Source organism: Polyodon spathula, chromosome 2 (assembly GCF_017654505.1).
Source record: "Polyodon spathula isolate WHYD16114869_AA chromosome 2, ASM1765450v1, whole genome shotgun sequence".
Lineage (NCBI taxonomy): Eukaryota > Metazoa > Chordata > Actinopteri > Acipenseriformes > Polyodontidae > Polyodon > Polyodon spathula.
Genome location: NC_054535.1, coordinates 59,353,514 through 59,380,962, shown reverse-complemented (window position 1 = coordinate 59,380,962; position 27,449 = coordinate 59,353,514). Strand labels below are relative to the sequence as shown.

The following is a 27,449-nucleotide window of genomic DNA, read 5'->3' as shown; positions in this document are numbered from 1 at the left end:
TCCGATCCTGTAGTTAAACTACACTTGGTATTTTAGCCCAGGGCTTTACAGGTGCGCTCGCTATAGCCAAAGAGACCAGCATTTGGAGATTTTAAAGAAATTCAAGGACATTGATGATCATTTTAATGCTATATGATTTTATTTAATTTCTGTTTGTCTTTGGCAAATGCAAAATTATTAATATACGGTACTGAAGTCTTAACTGCCAGTATGCTTTGATCTTGAAAAATGATGAGCCTCTAGCCCCCAAGCCCTTTTATAATTGTATATTACTTGTATGTGTAATTTTATGGATACTCTGATAATCTGAGTACTTGGTACTTGAATTAGTTTGAAATAAACATGAAATTAAATGAATGGTTCTTATACTAATTTCTAAAGAGTTTTTAAAAAAAAAATTATTTTTTTTTTTTTTATCACAAGCTGTGTTGTAAGACGATTCACTGAGAAGTGGTTATAATTTATGTACTGTATCTTATTAATTTGTTTGATACAAGAATGTGGTGTAATTATAGCCTACTGGTTAAGCAAAAACAAGCATGAGCGTTATCTTATTAATTTAAGATAATCTTGTAGGAGGTCCGTTTATTAGCAGAACACTGTTGCCAAGGCAGAGCTATCTATCGCCTTTCACAGAGTGGACGTGAACTACAGCAAGAAAACTCTGAAGTTAAAATGTAAGCTATCAATTTTCTTTTATTTCTAAAATTATCATCACATGCATATCTTTACAGTCTCCATATTATTATATCTGTGCTTTTCCCCTGCTTTTTATACACTAATCATGTTTTAATTTAAAAAATGTACTTAGATTTTTTCAATCTTCTGCTGATTTAATGTATACATTTTAACTAATGTGTATATTCTGTCAGATAGATCATTATTCATAATAATTTAAATCAGAAATTGAGGGGCTTACTTTGTGAAGATAATACAGAAGAAACTGTCAGATCTGATACACTTCGTTCTTGGGGTCCATCGGCAATGTAAAAATATAGTAGCAGAGGGAGTCGTTATACTACATTGCAGTTGTTAACATTGTGGCTTTTTAAATTAATGATCGCAGTGTTTCCATGGAAACATTTTAATTTCTCATGCTACTTTGGTAGCATCTTTCACATAGAGGTGTGAATATTATAGCATATTCCCATGGGTTGAAACTTTTTTCAATAAGGGGCGAATCACTTGTAAAAAACGGTAGTCATATTTAAATTTATATTAATTAACATGACTAACCACATTTAACATTAGAAGGGCCCGGGATATACTCATATCTAGAAACCCTGAAGCAGTCTTTCTGACGGCTGCATTCAAAACACTGTAAAAAGTATAACGAAAACAGTTGGATGTGATTCTTTTTTTTTTTTGGGTACGCCACAAACTTCTGAACAACTAAAGCAAATGTGTGTGTGTGTGTGTGTGTGTGTATATATATATATATATATATATATATATATATATATATATACACACACACACACACACACACACACACACACACATTTATTTTACAGTGCAGTCGATTACTGTGGAAAGAAGCGATCATACTGAGATTTACAATCTTAGCTACAATCTGAAATGTGAACGACGGTCAGTGACTGGTGCACGAAAGGCATGGGAGAGAGCTAAAGAGTACAGTTCTTTCTCCATGTCAATCCTGACCAACTGGAAAGAATTTATGGGACTATACCCTGCACCAGGTGATTAAATGTTACAAGTTACGAGTCCTTAATTGGGAGGGGGACTAAGTATATAATATATATATATATATATATATATATATATATATATATATATATATATATATATATATATATATATATATATACACACACACACACACACACACACACACACACAGTAAGTTTGTCATTCCTGAATGTAAGGGAGCAGAAAATGGCAAAATAAGCTCAGTTACGCTAAGAAAAAAGTGTAATTAGTTTAAGAAATGAAGGTCAATCTTTAAGACAAATCGCAAGAACTTTGCAAGTGTCTGTAACTGCTGTGGCAAAGACCATCAAATGATTTAAAGAAACTGGCACTCATGAGGCCCGAACAAGGTCAGGCAGGCAAGTTCATTCGAGTCACAAATCTGTGAAACCGACGATTAACTGCCCCAGAAATACAAGCGCAGCTAAATGCTACTAGAAGTACAGATGTTTCAGCATCAGCTGTTCAGAGGAGATTGTGTGAAGCTGGCCTAACTGGAAGAATTGCTGTAAAGAAACCATTGTTAAGAGTGCAGAATAAGAGGAAGAGACTTGCCTGGGCCAAAAAACACAGAAACTGGACGTTTGAGGAGTGGAAGTATGTCTTATGGACCAATGAGTCAAAATTTGAAATATTTGGGTATAACCGTCGAGTATTTGTAAAACGCAGAGAGGGTGAGCGCATGAGTTCTGCATGTGTGGTTCCTACTGTCAAGCATGGAGGAGGCAGTGTCATGGTCTGGGGTTGCTTTGCTAGTGACAGAGTTGGTGATCTTTACCAAGTCCATGGCAAGCTCAACCAGCATGGCTATCATGCATACTTCAGAGGCATGCCATTCCACCAGGATTACGGCTAGTTGGGCAGTCCTTCATTCTTCAGCAAGATAATGACACGAAACACACCTCAAAGTTGTGCAATAACTATCTGGCGAAGAAGGAAAGTGAAGGACAACTCAATCTAATGACATGGCCTGCCCAGTCTCCAGACCTCAATCCCATAGAACTTGTATGGGACGAACTGGATAGAAGAGTCAAAGCAAAACTAGCCACAAGTGCCCTACATCTCTGGGAATTGCTGCAGAAGAGCTGGGAAGACATGTTGGGTGATTTCCTGCTGAAACTTGTTAATCGAATGCCTCATGTTTGGGAGGCTATTATTAAGGCAAAGGGAAGCTATTTTGAGGAATCCAAGATTTAGAGACAATTTTCAATTTTCTTCAACATTGCTACTCCTTTTGTTTTGTATATTGTAACATGTGTTTTCATTTTCAAGTATTTACAGAACGTATGACATAAAACATTGTAAATTCTGTACAAAACCTAGTTTCCAGCAAGTGTACTCAATCTTTTGACTGGTACTGTGTGTGTGTGTGTGTGTGTGTGTGTATATATATGAGAGAGAGAGAGAGAGAGAGAGAGAGAGAGAGAGAGAGAGAGAGAGAGAGAGAGAGCGAGCGCAAGTTTTATAATTTTAATGAAAGCTGTACAATGAAGAAATATTTACCATTCATGACTGACCCAACATCATCATCGTCAAAAGTGTCGGTGTATTCTGTACATTCCCCATTGCTATTTAACGGGCTTGAGATCTCATAGGTTTCATAAAGTCTGTGATCCGTGGTGGGTTTATTTCTGGTCTGCTAATCAGTATTTCTGAGAGTTCTCGGACAAACTTGCAGGGTTTCACTAGAGATAACACGGACATAAAGGAGATTGCTGCTTCTGCATCCAGCGCTCTAAGAATATCACAGACATTTGCAGAGCTTTTTGAGATGTTATAGTAATAAAATAATGACTTGGATCGCATTATTAAGGAGTTTGGTGATAAAACGAGTGATCGGGAGAGTATCTACGTCTATAAAGAGGTATGTGAAAAATACAGCGAACAAGGGGTGGGGCTTGGCTGGAGATGCAGGACTGTCATTTTGCAATTCAATACATTTTAAACCTGCTTAACTTTTTTAAAACGGTGTGTGTGAAAATAAATTGGACCTGACGAGCCTGACAAGCGCTGAATAAATGGACCACTAAGGGTTCATTTCTGCATAATCCCAGCTGCTACCCCTTAAAACCAACATTGTTTTGAACTAATACGCTCGACCTAGTAGGGGAGTGGTTTGAGCTACGTCACCGCACTGACTCATTAAGGTCGGCCCAGGGCCTGTGTTGGGTTCACATATACCGATAGGCCGGCCCTGAGGTGACATTGGTACTTTAGGCCACATCAAAAAGCTGGTCTAAATTTCACCCGGCCCAGGGCCGCCTTTTCATTGTCATTATAATACTGCTAGATATCTAGCAAAGCACAGCTTCTGGACATAGAAGAACAAAAAGAAAAAAAATAATACACAGGAGTCCACTGCCTGGGCATCAGGTGTACTTTTTATGCCACTGTTCGAGTATTTCAAAATGCAAACAATTTTTGTTACCATTTGAAATGGTACCGCAAATCTGGCATGGATACCTCCTGTCACTACCACCCGATCACAAAGGACAGTTAAAAAAAAAAAAAAGAAAGTCTTTCCCAACACTGTCACTTGACACTGCCGCAGGTCTTGTGATAAAAGTTTGTTTGATGTGCAACTAAATATGGCCAGACGTGGCAAAGCAGGTCTGCATAATGTTGCTCGAAATCGCTTGCTGCAGCCCCACCTACTGTTCAGAATGAACATCTAAAAAAAGGGCCTGTAAATCTTCAAAGCTGCAATTTCAATGGAAGTATTCAATTTAAAAGTGTTTTTTTTTTTAATCAGTTCAATGTTTATTAAAAATAATACTACTATGACTACTGCTAATAATAATAATAATAATAATAATAATAATAATAATAATAATAATAATAATAATAATAATAATAAAAATTATTATTATGTAAAAACAAAATAACATTTGGTTTTATTGTATTTTTCAGATTTAAGGGACTATTTTTTAGGTCAGAGGCATTAGAATATTTAATAAAAATTACTTCATTAATTAAAACACGTTTTTACATTTTTTTTTTTTTTTTTTAGTTAGTTGACCCATTTTATAAGCACAATAAGGCACTTCAGGGTGTGGGATATACTTAATATCATATGGATATTTAGAGTATATCCCACACCCTGTTGTTCCTTATTGCTTACTTATAAATGGGTATTATAAATACTCTATCCTGATTGGTCAAAACGGGTCACATGGGGATGTTGATATTATAGCATATCACCATGTGTCACTGGTAGATATACAAACGCCACTAGAATTGTGGTAAAAAGGTAAGCATATTGGAATTTATCTCAATAAACATAACTGACGAGATTTAAGTAAATGTTGACCTTTTGGGAAAACAAAGTGTACATGAGATATTGAATGAATCTGAATCGGACACCAATGATTAATTAAAGTAGTGATAAAAAGCAAAAGTATTCAAATTAATTCAAAACTCGCCATTCTGATCACTCTGCTCCTTCTCTCTGAGCTACAACGTTTCCCTAACCCATTCTGAAAATAAATAGTTAAAAAATATCTTAAACTTTCAGCTTTTTAAAATAGATTTGGGTCAGTCTTAAAAGAGACTTTGGGGGTCTCAGAGTGGCTCACCTGTAGAGGCAAAGCGACGTGACACGCAGGGTGTGTCCTGGCTGAGCGGCATAGGCCTGTCTTTGCTGGGGACCCCAAAAGGAGCATCGCATTGGCTCAGGTACTCCTGTGGGTTAGGCAGGTAAAACCAACAGGGGCTGTTTCTCCCCATTGCTCTACTCCTCCAGAGGTTGGTCACTCACTGACATCCGCTCTTGAATTCCTGGGTGAAAAAGGAAGCTGGCTTGGTAGAGGAATTGGAGGAAGCCCACTGAACCTTCTGGTCTCCTGAGCCATGTGGGGAATTGCTGTGGTGAGGGGAAAAGTGATTGGGCATTATAAAATGGGAGAAAATTATAATTGGACACACTAAATAAAAATAAAAAAGAGACTGTTGGTTAAATGGATGTTCAGTTGCTGCTGCCCCCCAGTCTGACCATTCTTCTGCTCTGGTCGGTTGCATCTCCTGCCCTGTCTGCCTGCTGCCACTGGCCCCACCCCCTAAAGCAGCTTTGCCAAATTCTGGAAGCAACAGTTTTTTTCTTTTTCATGTTTTTGTTCTTCATGTGGTCGCTCAAGCCTGGTGCTGACGGTAGCCCACAGCATTAATAAAGCCTCTTGCAATGGATTCCCAGCTATGCTCATTTAATACATTTTGGGGTACAAAACTTGACTTTTTTTGTCCTTTGTAATTTACAAAACAGAATTCCAAAAACAGTTCTTACCGTGCTTTCGCAGCCTATGCCAAAGTAATCCAACAGTTATTTTTTTGGACCATGCATGTTAATCCGGGTCAGAAACAACAATGACAACTACAATAAAAACCCCCCACACACAAACATAAAACTGACTTTGGAGGTCTGCAGAAAAATCTCGTTCCAGCTTTTTAACAGCAATAATTATTTGAATCCATTGTTTTCCTGTTTTCTTTTATTGAAGATGGTTAAACTGGGGAGTTTGTTTTATGTGAGGTGATAGCATGTAAAAAGTGAAATTCCCAAACATACTTTTTTTTCTGCAACTGAATCATTTGTCCTGCTAAGAGCTGAATTTACTGATTTAGACCCATACTAATATGTGTATTGATCAGTTTCCATCTGAACCATTCAGTTCAGTTTGGTAGCAGCACGTGTAAATGACACATGCCAGAGGTCTATTGTCTTGAAACAGGGTATCATATCTTACAGAATCTGATATGACAGTTTCTACTGTAAATATATTATGTTTGCTTGATACATTAAATGGTCCAGTACATTAAAGCCCCTCAAAGGGGTTTACCATTTAGTGAAATGTGCTGGATTGACAGTGCCAGAAAAGAAAGTAATTCTTTCAAACTAAATTAGACATTGCATAGATATTGGCAATGTAAGCTTCTTTACATTGTATTGTGTGAACATGCTTCAACTTTGTAGACCAAGGTAAGTGTTTAACTGCTTATTTCCATAAAGCATTACTAGAACCTAAAAGCAGTCTGGATAGATGCCAACCCCAGGACCACTACACCATTTTATAAATATAACAGTTTCTTTGTTTAAAAACAGTAAATGCTTATTCTAACTGTGCTACCTTATATTCTTTGACAGTTTCCATTGAGGAAAAATATGTCAACCTACAAGCTTACATATTTTAATATGAGGGGGAGAGCTGAGCTTGCCCGTTACATTTTCGCCTATGCAGGAATCCAATACGAGGACATCAGAATAGAGTGGGGCAATTGGCCTACAATCAAGCCTTGTGAGTAACACAGTGTATATATATATATTATTTTTTGTTTTACTGTGAAAGTAGACAGGCATCAGTGAAAAATAAATCTTAAATATAAGACTTCCCTAAGAGGTAACAGCAAGGGGTAATCTTAAAAGAACATCAAGAGACGAATGTCAGGAGTGTGATTCTTGGGGACACAAGCACCAAGGTTTAGTTTTAAACTTGTTTTTACAGAGAACTTTGTCTTTAATGGGGAAAATCATTCTTGCTTTTAGTGTCTTTGTTGAAACTTACAACATTGTTTCAGTATCCAAAAATTAAAAGAAATTATAAATACAGGCAGTGTTTTTGTTTTCATGGGTTGTTTTATTGGCTTGACAACATTCGTGGTATTGCCAAAGCAGTTATAAAGTACAATATAAACACAAAGAACATCAATGTTAATTGTGACATAGTGCCCGCCCCTGTGTGTATTTTCTGTTATATGTTGCGTGTGATGTGTTAAATGTTGGTGTATATTCATTGGTACACAGGATATAAACGGGTCTGTGTATCACAAGTGTTTAAAATGTATATTTGTATTTAGGCACGAGGATTGCACAGCACTTCACGTGCAAGTAGAAAGTAATGTAAGCACGGGGAATTGCACTTTACTAATTCATGTGCAGTTGTACCGAGACTCCAATTGAAATCATGATAGCAATCAAGTCTTGGTACAGCTGCTTAAAAGCAACGTGTTTTCACCCACTCGGGGTTGGGTGTTCGGTGAGTGGAGAACGGGATAGGAGACAGAGGTAAAAATAATCATAAGAATAATAATAGTAGATAAATATCTGCTCACCATGTTTGTCTGTATTGTCTGTTTTGTTAGTTTGTTTATTTTGGCGAATGTGCAGTGTCCTGTGTTTTTTTGTTTGTACAACCTTTTTATTTTCTGTTCTATTTATTAAATGCTGAGCGAAAACATTCTCTCAGCTCCATCAAACCACACCTGTCTGTCGTTTATGTCCTCGCTCTGGTCTGACTCCATCCACTCCGGCTGTCTTTGTGACATAATAAATAAATGAAAAGGAATAATCAAAGAAAGAGGAAGAAATATAAAATTGAACACTGAACAATCAACCAAGAAACTACAAGCAAAAAGAAAAATAAATTGCACTGGCATGTCTTCTTCAATTACTAGACTATACATAAATGTGTATTTTCAAATTTAAATTTAATATTTTTATTCAATTTTAACAATTTATTTTCTGAAATGGTCGTTTTTATAGAGGAATAAAACAAAAATTGTCAGAGTATGAGTATTGTGATTTATTATTTATGTTTATCAGAGCATTTAAGATTATGCTTCACTGATTAGTATTCAATTATACCACACGTTGACAACAACTAAATTCATGAGCAGCACAGTCTCAAGTAGAACTCTCCATAGACAGAATCACCTGCTTTTCCCACCTTAATGTTAGTCCAGAAAGTAAATTCCTATATTTACAAGTGACCATTATACACAGCTGTAACAATTATTATATTCACACAATTATTGTTTTGCGATTCAGACTTTATAGATCCCCTAAATCCCTTGTTTAGAAAGACTTGTGACAGAATAGCCATCTGCCATGTGCGTGCATTCTTTGCCGATTGATAGGCATGAGATCGAGACGGAGATTGAATTTGATATTACCCGCAGGCAAACAGGATTTATTTACATATCAACACACTGAACAGCTCATGTGACACTACCAGCAATGGTTGCACAGACAACACAATATGAAAACTTTTGGTGGGATCTATAATCTCTTAGCTAATCTTCACTGTTCAATAATAAACTAACAGCTGAAGAGATTGATCATGGCAGATAAATGGTTAGTGTGGATATGTGACGGATTACTGTATATAACTTGGGGGCAGCACCGGTTTTCATAGCAAGGGAGATTGGTCCCACAGATTGTTAAATAACTTTTAACCCATCAGCAAGGGAATTAGCTTTTTATTCTTGTCCTCACCAGTCATACTCAAGAATTAATTATTTTCTCATATCCAAATCTTTACCTATTACATTATCCGATCATGCCCCCATTACATTAACTATGAAACTAAACACAGACTTATGAAAAAAGCACACTCCTGGAAATATAGCAGCTACATATTAAATGATAAGAATTTTACTAACTGTATTAGAGAAGGGATTAATTACTTTTTATATGTCAATAAGAACCTAGAAAAATCTCCTTTAATATTACGAAATCACAAAATACAACTTTGTCCCAGACTTTCTTAATGTACCTACATTCTGTCACACACTTCCATTGTCATACAAGAGGAGCGGGCTATGTCAGGATTTTATGACAAGAGTATGACAATGTCCTATTTTAAGACTGCATCTAAAGTCTATGGGCCTCATTCACTAAACCTTCTTAAAAGTAGAAATAAGGCATGCATTACACAATCCCTTAACATGCATGTTATTTCTATACGTAAGGTAGTACAGTGCACCCTCGCTATAATACCCTTCATTATATCAAACTTTCAGCTGTAACGAACCTGGACCCTGGACCCGAAATAAAAAAAATTAAAAAGATACCGTAAAACTTCAAATAATCGCCAGTCTCATGCATATTTATGTTGTATGTCTAGGATTTATTTCACAACTGTGTCCTCGCCAATTACCATTAAAGAAAATTCCCATTATTCTGTTGATGCAATATTTAAAACAGTCTTTTTAATATGGTCGTCCTCTCTGTAGAAGTTAGTTGTGCAGCAGTGCAGTGCAGTATCTCCATGAAGGCTGTAGGCAAAAGCTTTCGTCGTTCCGGAGGGAGCCCATCTTCTCTGGTACAGCTTTGAAGATTACACCATTGTGTCTTTGTTGATGAACTTTTGAGTTTTTTTGAGTTAAAAGTTATGAGAGAGCAAATCCAGAGAGCGAAGATCCTTGTTTAGAGGAGTTCCCTTGTACTGTAAACAAGTCCTTGTCGGTCCTTCCATTGGTTCACAGTATTTGATGGCCAGTTGTGTGTCACACAAAAAGGGTGTGTTAGAAATGTAATGTTTCCACCTATTTTGTTATCAAAGGATTTTACATTTATCATTAAACCTCCATTCATCAGAGAAGCATATAAATTTCAGTTTCATTCTCTACAAAATTACAATTACAAGCATATAAAACACATCATAATACAATCAAATGATAATATTCAAAAAATAATTATTTATTTATAATGTTCATTTAAAACACAATAAACCCTTCAGGTTTATTGGGAAACTTACTTACAATACTTTATATCATTTTAAAAAATGTAATTATGTAACTGCAAGTTACATAATTAAAATGATTCTTAAAGCATTTTAACTAACTTTTAACACAATAATGGTACAACTGCATAATCACTATAGCTTGGCTTGGTAAGTTTTATGACACCTTAGAAGGCCAGACAATCAGATAGCATTTTGGAAGGCAAGCTTCAAAGAGTTAACACTACTTTTGGCCGTGCCTTGGTCTAAACATTATATGCGTATAGTTATATACATATGAAAAAAGATGTATTTACTTGAACGTTTTGAAAACTGTAAATAACTTGTTGAAACAAACTCAACAAGCAAGCAGTTGTAACTAGACTAAAAAAATACGTGTCTGGCGAGTACTAATTCATTTATGTTTTAACTGCAAGTATCCACCTGCACACCTAGCCATTTTGGTTTAGTGGGAACCAGGAATATTTTTATGAATGAGAAAGACCAGGATACAATGGTACCCTGGAGTACCATGTGGCGTCTCATTTATTTAACCAGGAAATGTACCCATTGAGACCGTCACCAAAATGTACTACTGCCTACTGCAACTCTTTAAAAAACTAAAAAACAAAAACAAAAAAATTGTTACACCGTGTAACTATTTTTTTATTTTTTTTGTTCCTGGGTAGTAAGTGTTATTTCCTAATTGCTTATGCCTCAAAAGTATAGAAAATGGCTATTATTCCCCACAAACTTTGCTTTTGTGACCAGGACAGTGATATTTCAAAATATCACTATTTCCAATGGGAAAACGGGCAAATGTGTGTCTTTTTGTTCACATAAAGTCAGAAAAAAACAACATATGAATCCAAATTAACATGTATTTATACTAAAGTAATACAAAAATGACTGCAAAAGATTTAGAAGTGAGTAGTTTTTCAAGATTTACGATTATACTGTATTTCTGTATTTCTGACCAATCAGCTGTCAAAATGTCCAAAACTTCAAAAAAAAAAACCAAACAAAAAGAAATTCCCATTCATTTTTAGTTTGCTCCATTATGCAGATCAGTGACTAACTTTCTGTTTAAACAGTATCTGCACTCAAACACTCAATCCAATGTTGCTGCAGCCGGGATTGAAGTACGGTGTGCTGAAAGGCTCATGTGTTAAAATAATAATGAATATAATGAATCTACCAAAAAATTAACATGTTACTCGCAGAAGTTAACTGTGATTAAATGACAGCCCTAGTATTTACATTTCTTTAGGTCTTATTTACTTTGTGTGGTCACACATTTGCAGACTGGATCATTTGCTTCATGGGTTGGAAGCTTGTTCTGTTTTTTAACAGGAGATGGTGGTCATAATTCCATCCAACTTGAATTCTACAGTACTGCGTGACAAAGTCAACATATTCATGGCAAACTTGGCAAGTGCAGGAAAACATTGCTCTCGTCTACGCTAGGCATAGACAAGAGTGCAATTTTGTGCCAGTATTCATCAGCTGCCAGATCCCTCAAGTCAGCCACTTGGTACTGCATACATTTAATTACTATGTTATCCTGCACATTTCCCAGAACTATTGATTGAAGAATGCATCCTCATTTTAACACAGTATTGTTAACTGGCTTTCTTCTTGTGTATGTCATTCAAGCTGATTGGGAAAGTTGCAAAGCAATACAAAATATACCATCCTTTATTTCAATCAAAAATCATTGACTTTTTTATTTTCGGATTTATTGACAGTGTTAAAGTGAGACTTTTTTCCTACTGTCCCTAAACGTATGGATGGTTGGTAATCTTACTCAGGAAACACAGCAAATTAAAGGGTACATAAGCATAAACATTTCTGTATTAATTGAACCCTTTGAGTAGTAGTGGTACTTTCTGCAACTTTAAACTTGAATTACTGAGCCTATAAAACACCTGCTCACATGATATTGTAACACAAGGTTTCTGAAACACCTTCTATTGGTTCATTGCACACTCTGCCAGATATTGACACAATTGCATATGCAGTGCCTACAGAAAGTCTACACCCCCTTGAAGTTTTTTCACATTTTGTTGTGTCAGCAATTACAGCTGTGAGTCTGTTGGGATAGGTCTCTACCAACTTTGCAAACCTAGATTTGGCAATATTTGACCATTCTTCTTTACAAAACTGTTCAAGCTCTGTCAAGTTCCTTGGGGAGTGTTGATGGACAGCAATCTTCAAGTCATGCCATAAATTTTCAATTGGATTTAGGTCGGGGCTCTGACTGGGCCACTCAGGAACATTTACCTTTTTGTTCCTTAGCCACTCCAATGTAGCTTTGGCTGTGTGCTTTGAGTCGTTGTCATGCTGAAAGGTGAACATTTCTGAACAGATTCTGATTTAAATTCAAATACATACAATTCTTCCACTGAATCGGATATGAGCGAGTGTGTCAATAAAGACATAAATGAAGAATATTTATGATCAACATCAAGTGACAGAAAGGGGCGGCGCCAAGCTCTGTGAGTTGCTCCATGCTTCAAGGAGTACCATACTCCGAACCATTAAACACTCTCACTCCCTTCGCCCCCACTACCTGTTTACTTGGATATGATTTATTCATCTCTCTCTCTCTCTCTAGTTCAGTCTTTTTTTTTTTTGTTAAGAAATGCAATGAACTGAAAGCCGTGTGGTTAGTACGGACCTACATACTAAACTAGTATGCAAGTTAATACCAATTGTAACAAACTTGGCAGCTCAAGATAGTATATATATATATATATATATATATATATATATATATATATATATATATATATATATATATATATATATATAAGGGATGTCATTGCTGGCATTGCAATATATTCGTGTAGCGTTGGAATGAGTTTCGTGACTTTATAACAATACGGAAAACGATACTCCTACTCCTAAATTACTTCCTTAGTGGAAAAATGATCCAGTGGCAAAATATTACAATTAAGGTTAAAATGATTTATTACAAATATTGTGAAATAATTGCGAATATATTTAAAGCTGTACAGTAATTATTTATTACCCACATGGAACTGAATCGCATTATTTAATATATGAGTAATATATTTTTTATAGATATATATTACAGTCTATCTGTATACTTGTGTCAAAGTATGCTTTTAGTAGCCAATGCTACATATTAGTAGGCTGTAGCGTGCATGAGGTACGGCTCAGGACTGGTAGGTGACACAACGCAAGAGTATTGACACGCTCGTAATGAAGGGGTCGCGCCCTACGTGGATCGGCGATGTAGACGCTATGCTGGAGGTGTCTGTTTCAGTCTGCCTGTGAAATACTTTTTTTTAAATAAATAAATAAATATTGTGTTCAATGTTTAGACTACATACAACACCAAACAAGTTTGTCGGTGTTGGGGGGGTGAGGTCTCATTTTGGTAAAAAATATAATCAAATATAAAAGGGGCAATTCATGTATTTGTTGTGCATATATAAACCATTCAAGTTTAAAACTTAAGCATGAATAAATCAAAATAAATACAATAATTAAGATGTTTAGGTTTCGTAAAAAAAAAAAAAAAAAATTATGAAAAACCACACTTAAAACCACTCGCTCAGGTTTTGAGCTCCAGCCCTCTTCAGTTCCTGTTTGGAATCACACCAAAACAAATCACAATCCTTAGTACCATACTAAAGCTGGGGATCAGCTAGTCCCCAACTTTGTTCTGCTTCTTTTTTCATTGGAATTGGTATTGAGTTAGTACTCAGCTGGGGATGATCCGTACTAGCTGGTACGCAGCTCCGTACTAACTCTGCAAGTTTGTTGCAATTGACCCCTCATGACTAAATAAAAATATATATTTATTGGTTTTATTTATTTACGGTAAAAATTATTTTCTGTATTTTGTCAGTACTCATTACAAACATATAGCTTTCAGCTGGTTTGTATGCTGTACTTGTAATAATCAAGTGCATGCAGTAGACAGAAAACAAAAAACAAAAAATCAAACAAGAGCCAGCAAATGGTGGCAGCTTGTAGTGCTCGTTTCCCTGAAGCCGGGTCACTGCCTGTTTGTTTGTATTCTATATCCTTGTGACGGGGCACCCCCTACCCCTGCGTGTATTTGGTTTATTTGGTATAGTTTGTAATCCCATCGGGAGGTGCCATGCCTTATTCTAGCTCCACAGGCAGTAGGCACGGTAGAACCCAGAGGAGAGCCGCACCAGTCCCCAGCGACCGAGGGAGAGCCACACTAGTCCCCAGTGATGGAGGGAGACTACCTACTGCTCCCGTCTCCACCACTAGGGACCTGCAGCGCCTAGGGCTTCTTTGCCTGCATCGCCTGGGGAGGCTTGTTCGCCATTGCCCAGGGATGCCTGTTCGCCATCTCCTGGGGGTGCCTGCCAGAAATTTTGGTCCCGGATCCCAAGAAAAGGGAATCCGCTGAGGACAGCATTACCGCTGCCTGCACCACCATTACATTTGGAGTGCCCAGTGCCCCTGCCACTGCAGGAGTGTCCCATGTTGAGGGCAGCATTACCGCTACCAGCGCCACCACCACTTCTGGACTGCACCGCACCACACCGTTGCAAGATCTGCCTTTGCTGGAGGAGTCAGCCATGGCGCTGTCAGCATTTCCGCCAACAGCATTGCTGCTGGAAGTGTGGCCAATGGCAACATTTTCGCTGCTAGGATTGCCCAAACTATTTGTTTGTTTTTTGGGTTTTTTTTTTTTTGTAAGATCAAAAAAACGTGTTGAGGAGCACTGGACAGAGCAGTTCCGGTAATTCAACTTAAATAACACATCATATGCAGAGATTGGCACAGTCATGTTACATTACGAACACCATACAAAATACTGACCGCACTAGGACAAGACCATATATCATGTCTGTTAGTTTTAGGTAAATTCAATAATATAAAATAAATATACCTCAAGATGCTATGATAGCATTACTGAAGCACTGTCCGATTTAAACTACACCATTTTCTGTACTGGATCATTATTTTGTTAATTTTCCAAATAATTGAATATGGCTGCACTTAAATTTTCTGCATTACAGCGTCCATATATTTCTGTTATGTTCAAAAATGATGGCAAATAATAAGTTGATTCATGTCACTTTGGTCAGTGCTTTCATCACACATTCTGCGCACAAATGGTAGATCTGCTGATTGCAGTGTTTAGCTGACAAGGTAGTCGCCAAATTTCTCATTGTTTCTGGCAACAGTTTATGTACTACAGTGCAGTCTTTAGAAGACGGAGGAATTGGGCTCCATTTTTGTGGCGATTTCTTTAAAAGACGCTACCTGTTGTAAATTATAAGAGCTTATGCCAAACTGTAGGCAAGACAGAGGTCATTCTATGTGTCTTTTTGTCCAAGTTTACAAATGCCGACATACACCTGACCTTCTGTTTTCTTTTGCTTCTGTTACAAATATATTTTCTGTGGCAGACATGTTTAACATGTTTAACCATTTCTTGGCATGATCTCTGGCCACTGCAGATCTTAATTCCACCCCTGTAAATTTTCCTCAAGCAGGACTGAAATATCTTTTTTTTGATCTGAGGGTATTTGATACCAGACTGCCATTTAGTCTGTTTTAGACTATGAGTATTATTGTTTTTATTATAAACATTACTTAAATTACATATGACGTAAACAGTACAGCTTCAAAAAAAAAAATATATAAAAGTTGTATGATGATGTGGAAGGGTGAGGGTATTCACTGACACAGGAGACACAAAAGTCTAGTTGCAAACACTGCACAGGTGCCCAGTTTTATTTATTTATTTTTGTATTTTTCCAGTGATTTATTTTAGCCTGCAGAGGGTGCTGTTGTCTGTGGCCTGAATACCAGCAATGGTAGACAGGTCCAAAGAAATACCCACAGGTAAACAGGCCCGCTGGAGCATTCACAGGTGCTCTGAACTAATACTGAATGACAAAAGGCAAAAGTGAAAGGGAAAATAAAACACAGTAATAAAACTACAAAAAAAAGGTGCCGCACTCTGCAGCGTTACCCCGGCCATCGCTATCTGCACGGCCCGGGTCTCCGTACTACTCTCACCTGTTCCCTGAACCTGCTAATACTTCTTCAGTTCTGCCCAAGTTTTTCCCTGCTACTAAAAATTCCTTTTCTTTCTTTTTTTAATTAGTTTGTTGTTGTGCTCGGTCTTCTCTGGCTGTGCTTGGTCCGGCCGCATAGCTTACACCAGCTGTCTTGTTTAGTCTTAGAGGGGCAGGCTGAGGGAACAACAGAGTATTATCTTATATGGTCAGCAATCCCCCAAGGCCCGCCTCTTCCTCACCTCTCCGTCAATGCCATGACTGACAAGCGGCTCTACGAGGCTGCTGCCCCCTTCCTGCAGTACCACGCATGCGCCAAACAGTGAGCACTGTCTCCCCTGTTACAGATGATAATTATTTTTAATGCCTATATATATATATATATATATATATATATATATATATATATATATATATATATATATATATATAATATATATACTGATACAACGTACTGCCTTGGGACCATAAAAACAGTATGTTATAACTGAGGTATGTAATAATCAGGTACGTGCACATACCCACCAAATCATCACAAAAATAAAAACCTAGTACAGTACTAATTGATTAATGTGCATATACAATGCATGTAGTATAAAGGTTTATTACAGGAGAAACAATACAAAACAATGTAACATGTAACTAGTACTGTACATTACTATACAGTGTGTAACATTCTGTATTTTAATTATTTAATACCGTAATTATGTTTCCTTGGATAAAGATGGTCAGCTAAATGAATTATAAAAAAATTACAAAAAACGTGAAATTCATGTACTGAATAATACTGTACTGTAATTAGTAACATAAACAAATGAATAAAAAAATACAGTACAGTAATTATAGAAATAATAAAACTGATAAAAATATACTAATCAATAAACATTATCATACAAACTATCAGTTCAGGTACAGTAATCATTGCCTATATGCTATTTTAAGAAGTCTTTAGGCTCTGGCCACATTAATGTTTCAGAACCGAGTTAAGGGTTCAAAACTTGTTTAAAAGTGCTTAAAGCGATTTGCATCCACACTAAACACGGTTCATAACTGAGTTCAACAACCGAGTTTGAAACCTACTCAGGACGTAGTCTCGACATAACTGGGTTAGATAAACTGGTTTAACTGTTCTCTGGACGTGACCCGTGTTCGAGTCTGGTTACACAGTATCCTCTGATATCCCCTAGTACTTTGCGGTAGTTCATTGCCATAATCCCCATGGTTACATGAGACGAGAATAAAGAAAAGACAAGCCCAAATTAAAATACAGGAAGTTTTATTCTTGTCATATTCCATTGGTACAGTCAAATATGCTAATGTACTGTAGCACACAAAACTTCAAATGTGTCCAATACACCTTGTATATGATCTTAGATCACATCACATTAGCAATTTAAATGTATTTATTTTGACTTTTAATTAAATTAAAGAAATCTTATCTTATCATTTATTTACTATGTCATGGGCAATACCCCCCCCCCCCCCCCCCCATAAAAATTATTCGCCTTTTGATTACTTAGGCACTTTCTGGACGCTTTAACACTGTTTGGCTGGGTTCAGGTGAATCGGGTTTGAACTCGGTTGTCGATTTTTTTGCTCTAATGTGGACAGGGCTTTAGACGACTGCCACAGCAACTGCTGCTTTTTAAACTTGAGAACATAATTCTAACCGCTTTTGACCCTTTAAGATTTCTCCAATAATGTACAGTTTGTCCTTAAGTGAAATTAACAACCATTTAAGTGCTGGCCATGATTGTACTGCATAAATTAGAGTAATAGAAAGCAAGGTCTAGTTCAAACAGCAAGAAGTTGGCCTATGAGTATGCAATATGCGCAGCACAGACCACTGCGTGCCATCTCAGTGAGTGCGTAATAACAGGAAGTATGCTCTATCAGACGTACTAAAAGGAGAATTTAAACAGGATTTAATATTATTTTATTCAGTTCTATGATACTGGTTCTTTAGAACATAAGAACATAAGAAAGTTTACAAACGAGAGGAGCCCATTTGGCCGATCTTGCTCGTTTGGTTGTTCGTAGCTTATTGATCCCAAAATCTCATCAAGCAGCTTCTTGAAGGATCCCAGGGTGTCAGCTTCAACAACATTACTGGGGAGTTGATTCCAGACCCTCATGATTCTCTGTGTAAAAAAGTGCCTCCCATTTTCTGTTCTGAATGCCCCTTTGTCTAATCTGCATTTGTGTCCCCTGGTCCTTGTTTCTTTTTTCAGGTCAAAAAAGTCCCTTGGGTCGACATTGTCAATACCTTTTAGAATTTTGAATGCTTGAATTAGGTCGCCGCATAGTCTTCTTTGTTCAAGACTGAACAGATTAAATTCTTTTAGCCTGTCTGGATATGACATGCCTTTTAAACCCGGAATAATTCTGGTCGCTCTTCTTTGCACTCTTTCTAGAGCAGCAATATCCTTTTTGTAGCGAGGTGACCAGAACTGAACACAATATTCCAAATGATGTCTTACTAATGCATTGTACAGCTTTAACATTACTTCAACACTTTTCACAATGTACCTGAGAATCTTGTTGGCCTTTTTTATAGCTTCCCCATTGTCTAGATGAAGACATTTCTGAGTCAACAAAAACTCCTAGGTCTTTTTTATAGAGTCCTTCTTTAATTTCAGTGTCTCCCATATGATATTTGTAATGTACATTTTTATTTCCTGCGTGCAGTACCTTACACTTTTCTCTATTAAATGTCATTTGCCATGTGTCTGTCCAGTTCTGAATCTTGTCTAGATCATTTTGAATGACCTTTGCTGCTGCAACAGTGTTTGCCACTCCTCCTATTTTTGTGTCATCCTCGAATTTAACAAGTTTGCTTACTATACCAGAATCTAAATCATTAATGTAGATTAGGAATAGCAGAGGACCTAATACTGTTCCCTGTGGTACACCGCTGGTTACCACACTCCATTCTGAGGTTTTTCCTCTAATCAGTACTTTCTGTTTTCTACATGTTAACCACTCCCTAATCCATGTACATGTGTTTCCTTGAATCCCAACTGCGTTCAGTTTGAGAATTAATCTTTTGTGCGGGACTTTGTCAAAAGCTTTCTGGAAATCTAAATAAACCATGTCATATGCTTTGCAATTATCCATTATCGATGTTGCATCCTCAAAAAAATCAAGCAAGTTCGTTAGGCACAATCTCCCTTTCCTAAAACCATGTTGACTGTCTCCCAGTACCCTGTTACCATATAGGTAATTTTCCATTTTGGATCTTATTATAGTTTCCATAAGTTTGCATATAATAGAAGTCAGGCTTACTGGTCTGTAGTTACCTGGTTCAGTTTTGTTTCCCTTTTTGTGGATCGGTATTACGTTTGCAATTTTTCAGTCTGTCGGTACCACCCCTGTGTCAAGAGACTGCTGCATGATCTTGGTTAACGGTTTGTAAATTACATCTTTCATTTCTTTGAGTACTAGTGGGAGGATCTCATCCAGCCCAGGGGATTTGTTTATTTTAAGAGCTCTTAGTCCCTTTAACACTTCTGCCTTGGTTATGCTAAAGTTATTTAAAACTGTATAGGAACTGGATGACATGTGGGGCATGTTGTCAGTATCTTCCTTTGTAAAAACTTGTGAAAAGTAATCATTTAATATATTTGCTATTTTTTTTTCTTCCTCTACGATTTTGCCATTTGTATCTCTTAAACATTTAATCTCCTCATTGAATGTTGTAATATTGGAAAAACATTTTGTAATTGGTTTTAGCCCCCTTAGCAATGTTCATTTCTATTTCTCCTTTGGCCTTTCTAACTTCCTTTTTGACTTGTGTTTGCAGTTCTGTGTACTCTTTCTGTGTACTTTGTTTTTGGTCCCTTTTTAATGCTCTGTAAAGTGTCTTTTTTCGCTGAATATTTTATTAAATTGATCGATTAAACCATTTTGGCAATTTAGTTTTACATTTAGATTTGTCTGCTTTAGGGATGTAACTGTTTTGCGCCTCTAGTGCTACATTTTTGAAGAACAGCCATCTTTTTTCTGTGGATGTTTTCTCTATTTTTCTCCAATCTACTTCTGTTAGTCTCTGTTTCATACCTTCATAGTTTGCTTTTCTAAAATTGTAAACCTTAGCTTTAGTCATTACTTTTGGGGTTTTAAAAAGCACTTCAAATGAAACCATGTTGTGGTCTGAGTTTGCTAGTGGTTCTCTGACCTCTGTTTTACTTATTCTGTCTTCGTTGTTTGAAAAGACTAAATCAAGGCATGCCTCACCTCTAGTCGGTGCCTTGACAAATTGTGTTAGGAAACAGTCATTTGTCATTTCCACCACTTCAATTTCGTCCGTCGTGCTACCCATCGGGTTTTCTCATTTTATATGGGTGTAGTTGAAATCCCCCAATAGTATTGCTTCTCCTTTGCTACACGCATTTCTACTGTCATTATATAACAGATTATACAATATCAGTGTGTACCTTATATCCCAGGTACATTGAGAGAGAGAGAGAGAGAGAGAGAGAGAGAGAGAGAGAGAGAGAGAGAGAGAGAGAGAGAGAGAGACTTTGACTTTTAAGATCCTTTATTTAAATATTCCAAATAAAATCCATTAAAATTCAAATAAAGGTAAAACACAACAAAAGTTAAGATTCCTACTGCCTGAGCAAAATTTAAAAAATCCTAAAATATATCGTGTTCTCCTTAAAAACAGATTTTAAACAAAATAAAAGGATCATTAAAAAATCAATATTAAACAGTGTTTTTTTCTTGTTGAAAACAGATAAAAGCCAAAATAAAACACTGTAAAACAAAAATTAAATAAAATTAGAACAAAAACTGGAGCTCCCCCTCCTCACTCACAGCACACAAGGCGTCTCCCACACACCACCTCTCCTGAAAGTCCTCCAGGTTACTGACCAGTTTAAGATACTCAAACTCTACTCTGATCTGGCTGACCACGAGCACCCTGAACTGAACCACTAAACTGGTCAGTCCAGAACCAGAGAGTTGATTTTTCCTTGTCTTTAAAATAGCCAATTTTGCCTGTCCAAATAAAAAATTAATAAGAACACACCTGTTTTTCATTTTAAAACTGTGTAGAACCCCAAAAATAAAAAGCTCCTTACTAAAAACGACCCCTAAATTATTCAGGATTCCCTGCAGTAAATTAAAAAGTGGCCGCAGCCTCTCACACTCACTGTAGGCATGAAAGAGAGTTTCCTCTGCTGAGCAAAAAGCGCACTGCTCACTGATGCTGGGGTCCACTCTATGGAGAAACCTGCCTGTGGACACAATGCAGTGTAGAATCTTCCACTGCAGGTCCCCCACTCTCTTGGCGAGAGGCGGCTTGTACAGCACCCTCCACACCGGCCTGTGCCCCTCCTCTACAGCCAAGTAAGCTCGCCACTTAGAGTCTACCAGACCCCTTAGCCTACTATACTCTGTGGCTTTAACACACAATTTGTATATCTGTTTTCCATTCATTGTGTGAAAGATAATTTCCTCCACATTCTGCAATTTAAGCAAAGTCCCTCCATTCTCTCCACCGCCCTCACCTTCCTCACCTACTGCTGGTGACACGATCATCCCTGGAAATAAGGAAAGCTGTCTCTGCTCTGTGCCTCTGGACAACTCCTCCCTCAGGACTGCCTTGAGCCGCGGGGAGAGGCAGCCCCTCAACTCACCCATCAGTCTTTCTGCAAGCCTCTCTGAGTGCCAGCCTAGCTGTGCAGTTAGCTGGGAGGCAGTTAGCCAGCAGGAGAGCTCAAGGTTTAACAGGTGGACCATCCTGGTTACACCTGCTTTTAAAAAACTGGCACAGAGCGTCATCGACTGGAGGAACTTAACTGGAAAGAGTGGATTAAAAAATAGGGGCTCCTCAAACAGGTCCTGCCCTGTCAAGGACTCCACATCCCTTTCCACCCTCACCAGCTGCCAGGCTTTTAAAATACTTTGATAAAAAGGAGGAAGTCCTGCTTTACTAAAACTGGTGTTCTCAATTAAAAACAGGTGTTTTCCTAACCCCAGCCCCCCAAATCTATTGAGAAGGAAACAGGCCAGCCTCTTCCAATGAGCCTCCTCCTCAGTGTACAGGAGTCTCTGAACCGCCTGCAGTCTGAAGGCTGCCACCCTGCTGGCAATGCTGACTAGCCCCTGCCCCCCCTCATCACTAGGGAGGTAGAGGACTGCCGGCCTCAAACTGTGTCTCCCGCTCCAAAAGAACTCCAGCAACACTCTCTGGATCTCCTTCACCAGGCCCTGGGGTGGGTCCAAGCATACCAGCTTGTGCCACAAGCTAGAGGCCACCAGATTATTAATAACAAGCACCCGGCCCTTGAAGGACAGTTGAGCCAGCAGTCCCTTCCACCTCTGCAGCCGCCCCCTCACCCTATCCAACAAACCCTCCCAGTTCTTTTTCATGTAGTTTTCTGTTCCGAGGTGCACCCCCAACACTTTAATACCTGTTCTGTTCCATTTCAGCCCCTCAGGCAGGAAAGGAGGGGTGCCCTCATCCCAGCCGCCTGACAGGAAGGTGTCACATTTTGCCCAGTTTACTCTGGCAGAAGATGCTCTCTGGAACTCATTTAGAGTCTGCTGCAGCGCTTGGACATCTGCATCCCCCCTCACAAACACAGTCACATCGTCTGCGTAGGCAGACACCTTCACTGTGGCAGAGGAGGGTGTGGAGGGCGAGGAGGGCACTGTCCATCCAGCTAGCCTGACCCTCAGCAGGTGCAGCAGGGGCTCTATAACCAGTGAATACAGCATACCAGACAGGGCACAGCCCTGCCTTATACCCCTGCACACTGGGAAGGGCTGACTCAGCCCATTGTTGATCTTTAAAATACTAAAAATGTTGGAATATAAAAGCCGAATATAAGAAATAAAACCAGGACCGAACCCGAAGGCTTCCAGTGTATGAAAGAGGTAGGTGTGGTCGACTCTGTCGAAAGCCTTCTCTTGATCCAGGGAGACCATTCCTACATTAAAATCACAAATATCACTTACAGTTAAAAAATCTCGAATAAAAAACAAGTTATCAAAAATAGAGCGACCCGGTATACAATATGTTTGATCCATATGTATTACAGTTCCAATAACACTTTTTAATCTATTAGCGATTGTTTTGGATAAAATCTTTAAATCAGAACATAAAATTGACACAGGTCTCCAATTTTTAAGCTGGCATAGGTCTCCCTTCTTGGGCAGCAGTGTAACCACTGCCCTACGGCAGCTAAGAGGCAGTTCCTTGTGGCTGAGGCTCTCTCTCAGAACCTGGAGCAAATCCTCCCCCATTATATCCCAGAAATTATTATAAAATTCTGCTGGCAGTCCATCGATCCCGGGAACCTTTCCGCTGGAGAGCTGCTTGACAGCGGCGGTCATCTCCTGGTGGGTCAGCGGTGCGTCCAGCTGAATCTGCTCCTTCTCACTGAGGCTGGGTAACCCCTGGAGCAGCCGCTCAGTGTCCTCTATGTTGCACAGTTCTTTATTATAAAGTTCCTTGTAAAAACGCACCGCCTCTCTGCTGATTTCCTCCCGGGTGTGCAGTTCTTTCCCACCAGGAGTCCTGATACAACACAGCTGTCTACTGTCCGCTCTCTTCCTCTCCAGGTTGAAGAAGAAACTAGTGGGGGCATCCATGTCTCTCAACTCCATGAATCTGGAACGCACAATCGCCCCCTTCACTCTTTCCTTCAGCAAGCTCCCCAGCGCGATTTTCTGCTCCTTTAGGTTCTCCAGGGTCTGTTCTTTAAATTCTGAATTTAAACTTTCCTCTAGGAGGAGGATTTTGGACTCCAGTTCTCTCACGGCTGTGTTCAGTGACCTGGTTGCATTTATAGTATATTGTTGACAAAAACATTTAATTTGTATTTTGCCAATGTCCCACCACTGTCTTAAATCTTTATATTGTGCTTTTTCTTTTTTCCAAATTATCCAAAAAAGTTTGAATTGTTGCTTAAATTTTACATCTTGTAATAATTTTACATTGAAATGCCAGTAAGATGCTCTGTGGGGTTCTGATTGAATTAATACTGTAATTAATAGACAGTGGTGGTCAGAGAGACTACTGGGGATGATTCTTGCTTTGATAAATTTATTTAAATCGTTTTTAGAAGTATAAAACCGGTCTAGTCTTGCTCTATATACACAGTCTGTGTGATACTGAGACCAGGTGTATTGTCTTGAACTGGGGTGCAGGCATCTCCATATGTCAACCAGGTCACTGGACTCTAACAATGCAGCCAACTCTCTGGAGGACTGAGGGTGTGGTTCATCATTATTTCTATCAATATTAAAATTAACAGTACAATTAAAATCTCCTCCTACTACCACCACATCATTATTATTAATATTAAAAAGAGCTTGCTTTAATTTCTTAAAAAATAAAATTCGTTCCCCCCCTCTATTGGGGGCATAAATATTAATAAAAACATACACTGTACTGCCCAGCCTAGCTCTTACTTTTAAAATCCTCCCTTTCTCGATTTCATCTATATCTAGTAAAACTGCCCCCAGGCTGGGTTTAAAAAGCACGGCTACTCCTGCACTGGTACTAGCGCCGTGACTCATCACGCACAGCCCCTTCCACTCCGCTCGCCACGCCTCCTCATTCTCCTGATCCGAGTGCGTTTCCTGCAGAAACACCACCCCCGCCTGCTTCTGCTCTAAAAACTCGACTAGCTGCGCCCTCTTAAAAGACTGTCTGCAGCCGTTTAGATTAAAAGAAATAAAAACGCACCTTTCCATCATAGCTAAAAAAACTAACACACTAAAACAAGTAATAAAAGAAGTTTCATAAAACACAGCCATTTTTAAACAAGAGATTTTGAACCACTTTTAAGATCCTTTTTAATTTTCTGAACAATTTTTTTTAATCTATAACGTTTTGGCTGATCAAATTCTTCTATTGTGGCTTTCCTTGTTATAACGTGAGCGGAGTGGAGAAATAACCTTAGATCAGGGAAAAAACTCTCTATTTCTACTCCCCTTTTCCCTTTTGTTTCTATCATAAAATCATTTACCTGCTCAAGCGTGTATAACTTTTTCTTACTGACGGGTTGGCTATCAGGGATGTCTGAGATAAGCGAGGAGTCAGAGAGCTCCCCCTCCATCTCATCCGCGCTGTCCTCTCGCTCGCCCCCGAGAATCCGTTCCTCCGCAGCTCCCTCCGACTCCCCGACACCGGTCTCTGCTACAGCCGGCACCATTTCAGGCGGCTGAGATTCAGCTAGCGGAGAGTCTTGCACCGCGCCCGGCTCACCCTGCGCTGTGCTCTCTTCCTCCGCGTTGGGAGGGACTGACGCCCCGCCTGGAGCCCGCAGTCTCCCTGTCTGCACGGGTTCGGAGTTCTGCACTGGCTGCGCTCTGCCATCCGGCAGCTCTGCAGCCTTCCGCTGAATTCGTGTCTTTTTCGCTACTACCTTGAATGATTCTTCACCATTCTCAGTAGTAGCGGTATTATCCTCCGAACCCGTCAGTGACAGGCTGCGGCTGGGTCTCTTTGTGCGAGGCCGTGGTGTTGGTGGTTCTGCTCCGGTTTCCCTCTGGATCGCCCCCTCCTCGGTCAGCACGGGCTCGCTCTGCGGCTGCGCTGGGGGAGCCGACTCTTCCTCCCGCTCACCCCCAACACCCCCGACTTCCTCCCCGCCAGCATCGCCCTGATCCTGCCCTGTCTCCGCTCTAGCCTCCTTTCTCGGGCAGGCTTTCCTCTGGTGTCCCTGTTCTCCACAGTAAAAACATCTCATCGTTTCGGAACTGACAAAAACTACACAATTCATCCCTTCCACGTTAAAATTCCAGGCAACATTTATGACTTGGTTAGGATCATTTAGTAAGACAAACGCCTGCCTTCTAAACGACATGACGTGCCTAACACTGTTATTTTTGCACCCCAGCGGGATTCCCTTAATCGGGGACACCAGTTTACCAAAACGAGCTAAATTCTTTTCTAATTGCTCATTTTTTAAAAACGGAGGCACATTAGAAATAATAACTTTCGTAACCGGGGTTACTAGAGGGGAAACCTGAACAAATTCACCTTTTACTGTAAATCCTTCCTCTACCAGCTTGTGTACCAGAGACACCTCCACTAAAAATATTACTAGCGCTTTATTCATTCTTGACGCCGACATAATATTTTCAAACCCCACCACCTCTCCTACTGCCAGCAGGCACTCCTCCACCGAAACCCCGGGGTCAGGCAAGCAACGGACCCCGTGTCGGCGGGTGAGAGCCCCCAGCCCTCCTGAACGAGACCCCATAACGGGATCTCCAAACACCCTCCAAACAAACAAACAAACACACACACACCACTAACCTACGAACAAACAAACACACAAAAAGAACAACTAAGTAACTATCAAACAAACAAACAAAATAAATAAATAAAAAAAAATAGATAAATAAATAAAGTTTTAAATTTCCCGGTCCTACCGCACCGGCGTTCCACCTCTCTGCAAGCCCTTCCCACAATCCTCCATGAGAGAGAGAGAGAGAGAGAGAGAGAGAGAGAGACCAAAGCCCTTTAACACTAGAACCACCATGCGGGTCATTGTGACCCAATTTGCACTTAAAATTTTAATTACTCTTCCCTTGTATGTGTATGTCTGTGTGACAGGAGTGAAAGGATTCCCTCTTGTAATTCGCCCTCCCAACTACTGGCAGCGCTCTGCAGGAAGGACCGAGACCGAGGAGAAAGGCTGAGTCAGGGTTGAGGCAGAAGCCGCAGTGATAGAGGCCATCTTAACTTGGGGCAGGACCTCAGGGTTGAGCCCCGTTATTACAATCAGTTGTGCTGTGCTCGACAATTGGCTGAGGTGGGGCAGTGCACTGATTGCAGGGGTGGGGCCCGGCACTTTTGAAGCTGTGGGGTTCTGCTCCCTATCCTGAACTGAGATGGTCGTGCTGCATGAGTTCTGTGAGCTTGTTTGTTTTTGTTGTGCTTGTATACCCATACGGAGGATTCCCAGGCTGGTTGCCTTCGCACCTGGACTTCACCTGTGATCCTTGGCATCTCCAAGAACTGCTTATCCTGCTTGGGAGAGGGAGCCCAAGCCACCTGCTGTTCTTTGTGTATTCTCTGTTTTCATTGCAAGCCTCTGAGGCAGTTTTTTTTTTGTTCAATGCAATTGTGTAGAAGCCCACTGCTCAGGATTTTGTACGTTTGGGTGCGCTGTAAAAAAAATCCAACCCCAACTATGTGTTTCCTGTCTCCATCACTTCCGGGTCAAATCACTTCCTCCCA

At 39.2% G+C, this 27,449-nt stretch overlaps 1 protein-coding gene across 1 annotated transcript in view; it reads left to right on the top strand.

The window, feature by feature from the left end:
* The first annotated feature begins 622 nt into the window (after positions 1 to 622).
* Positions 623 to 27,449, top strand: part of LOC121328178 (hematopoietic prostaglandin D synthase-like) — a 43,655-nt gene continuing 16,828 nt past the window's right edge. The window contains exons 1-2 of the mRNA XM_041272739.1: positions 623 to 677; positions 6,848 to 6,998. Of these exons, the coding sequence (XP_041128673.1) occupies positions 6,866 to 6,998 (133 nt within the window). The 5' untranslated portion in view covers positions 623 to 677; positions 6,848 to 6,865. The remainder of the gene's footprint in view (positions 678 to 6,847; positions 6,999 to 27,449) is intronic.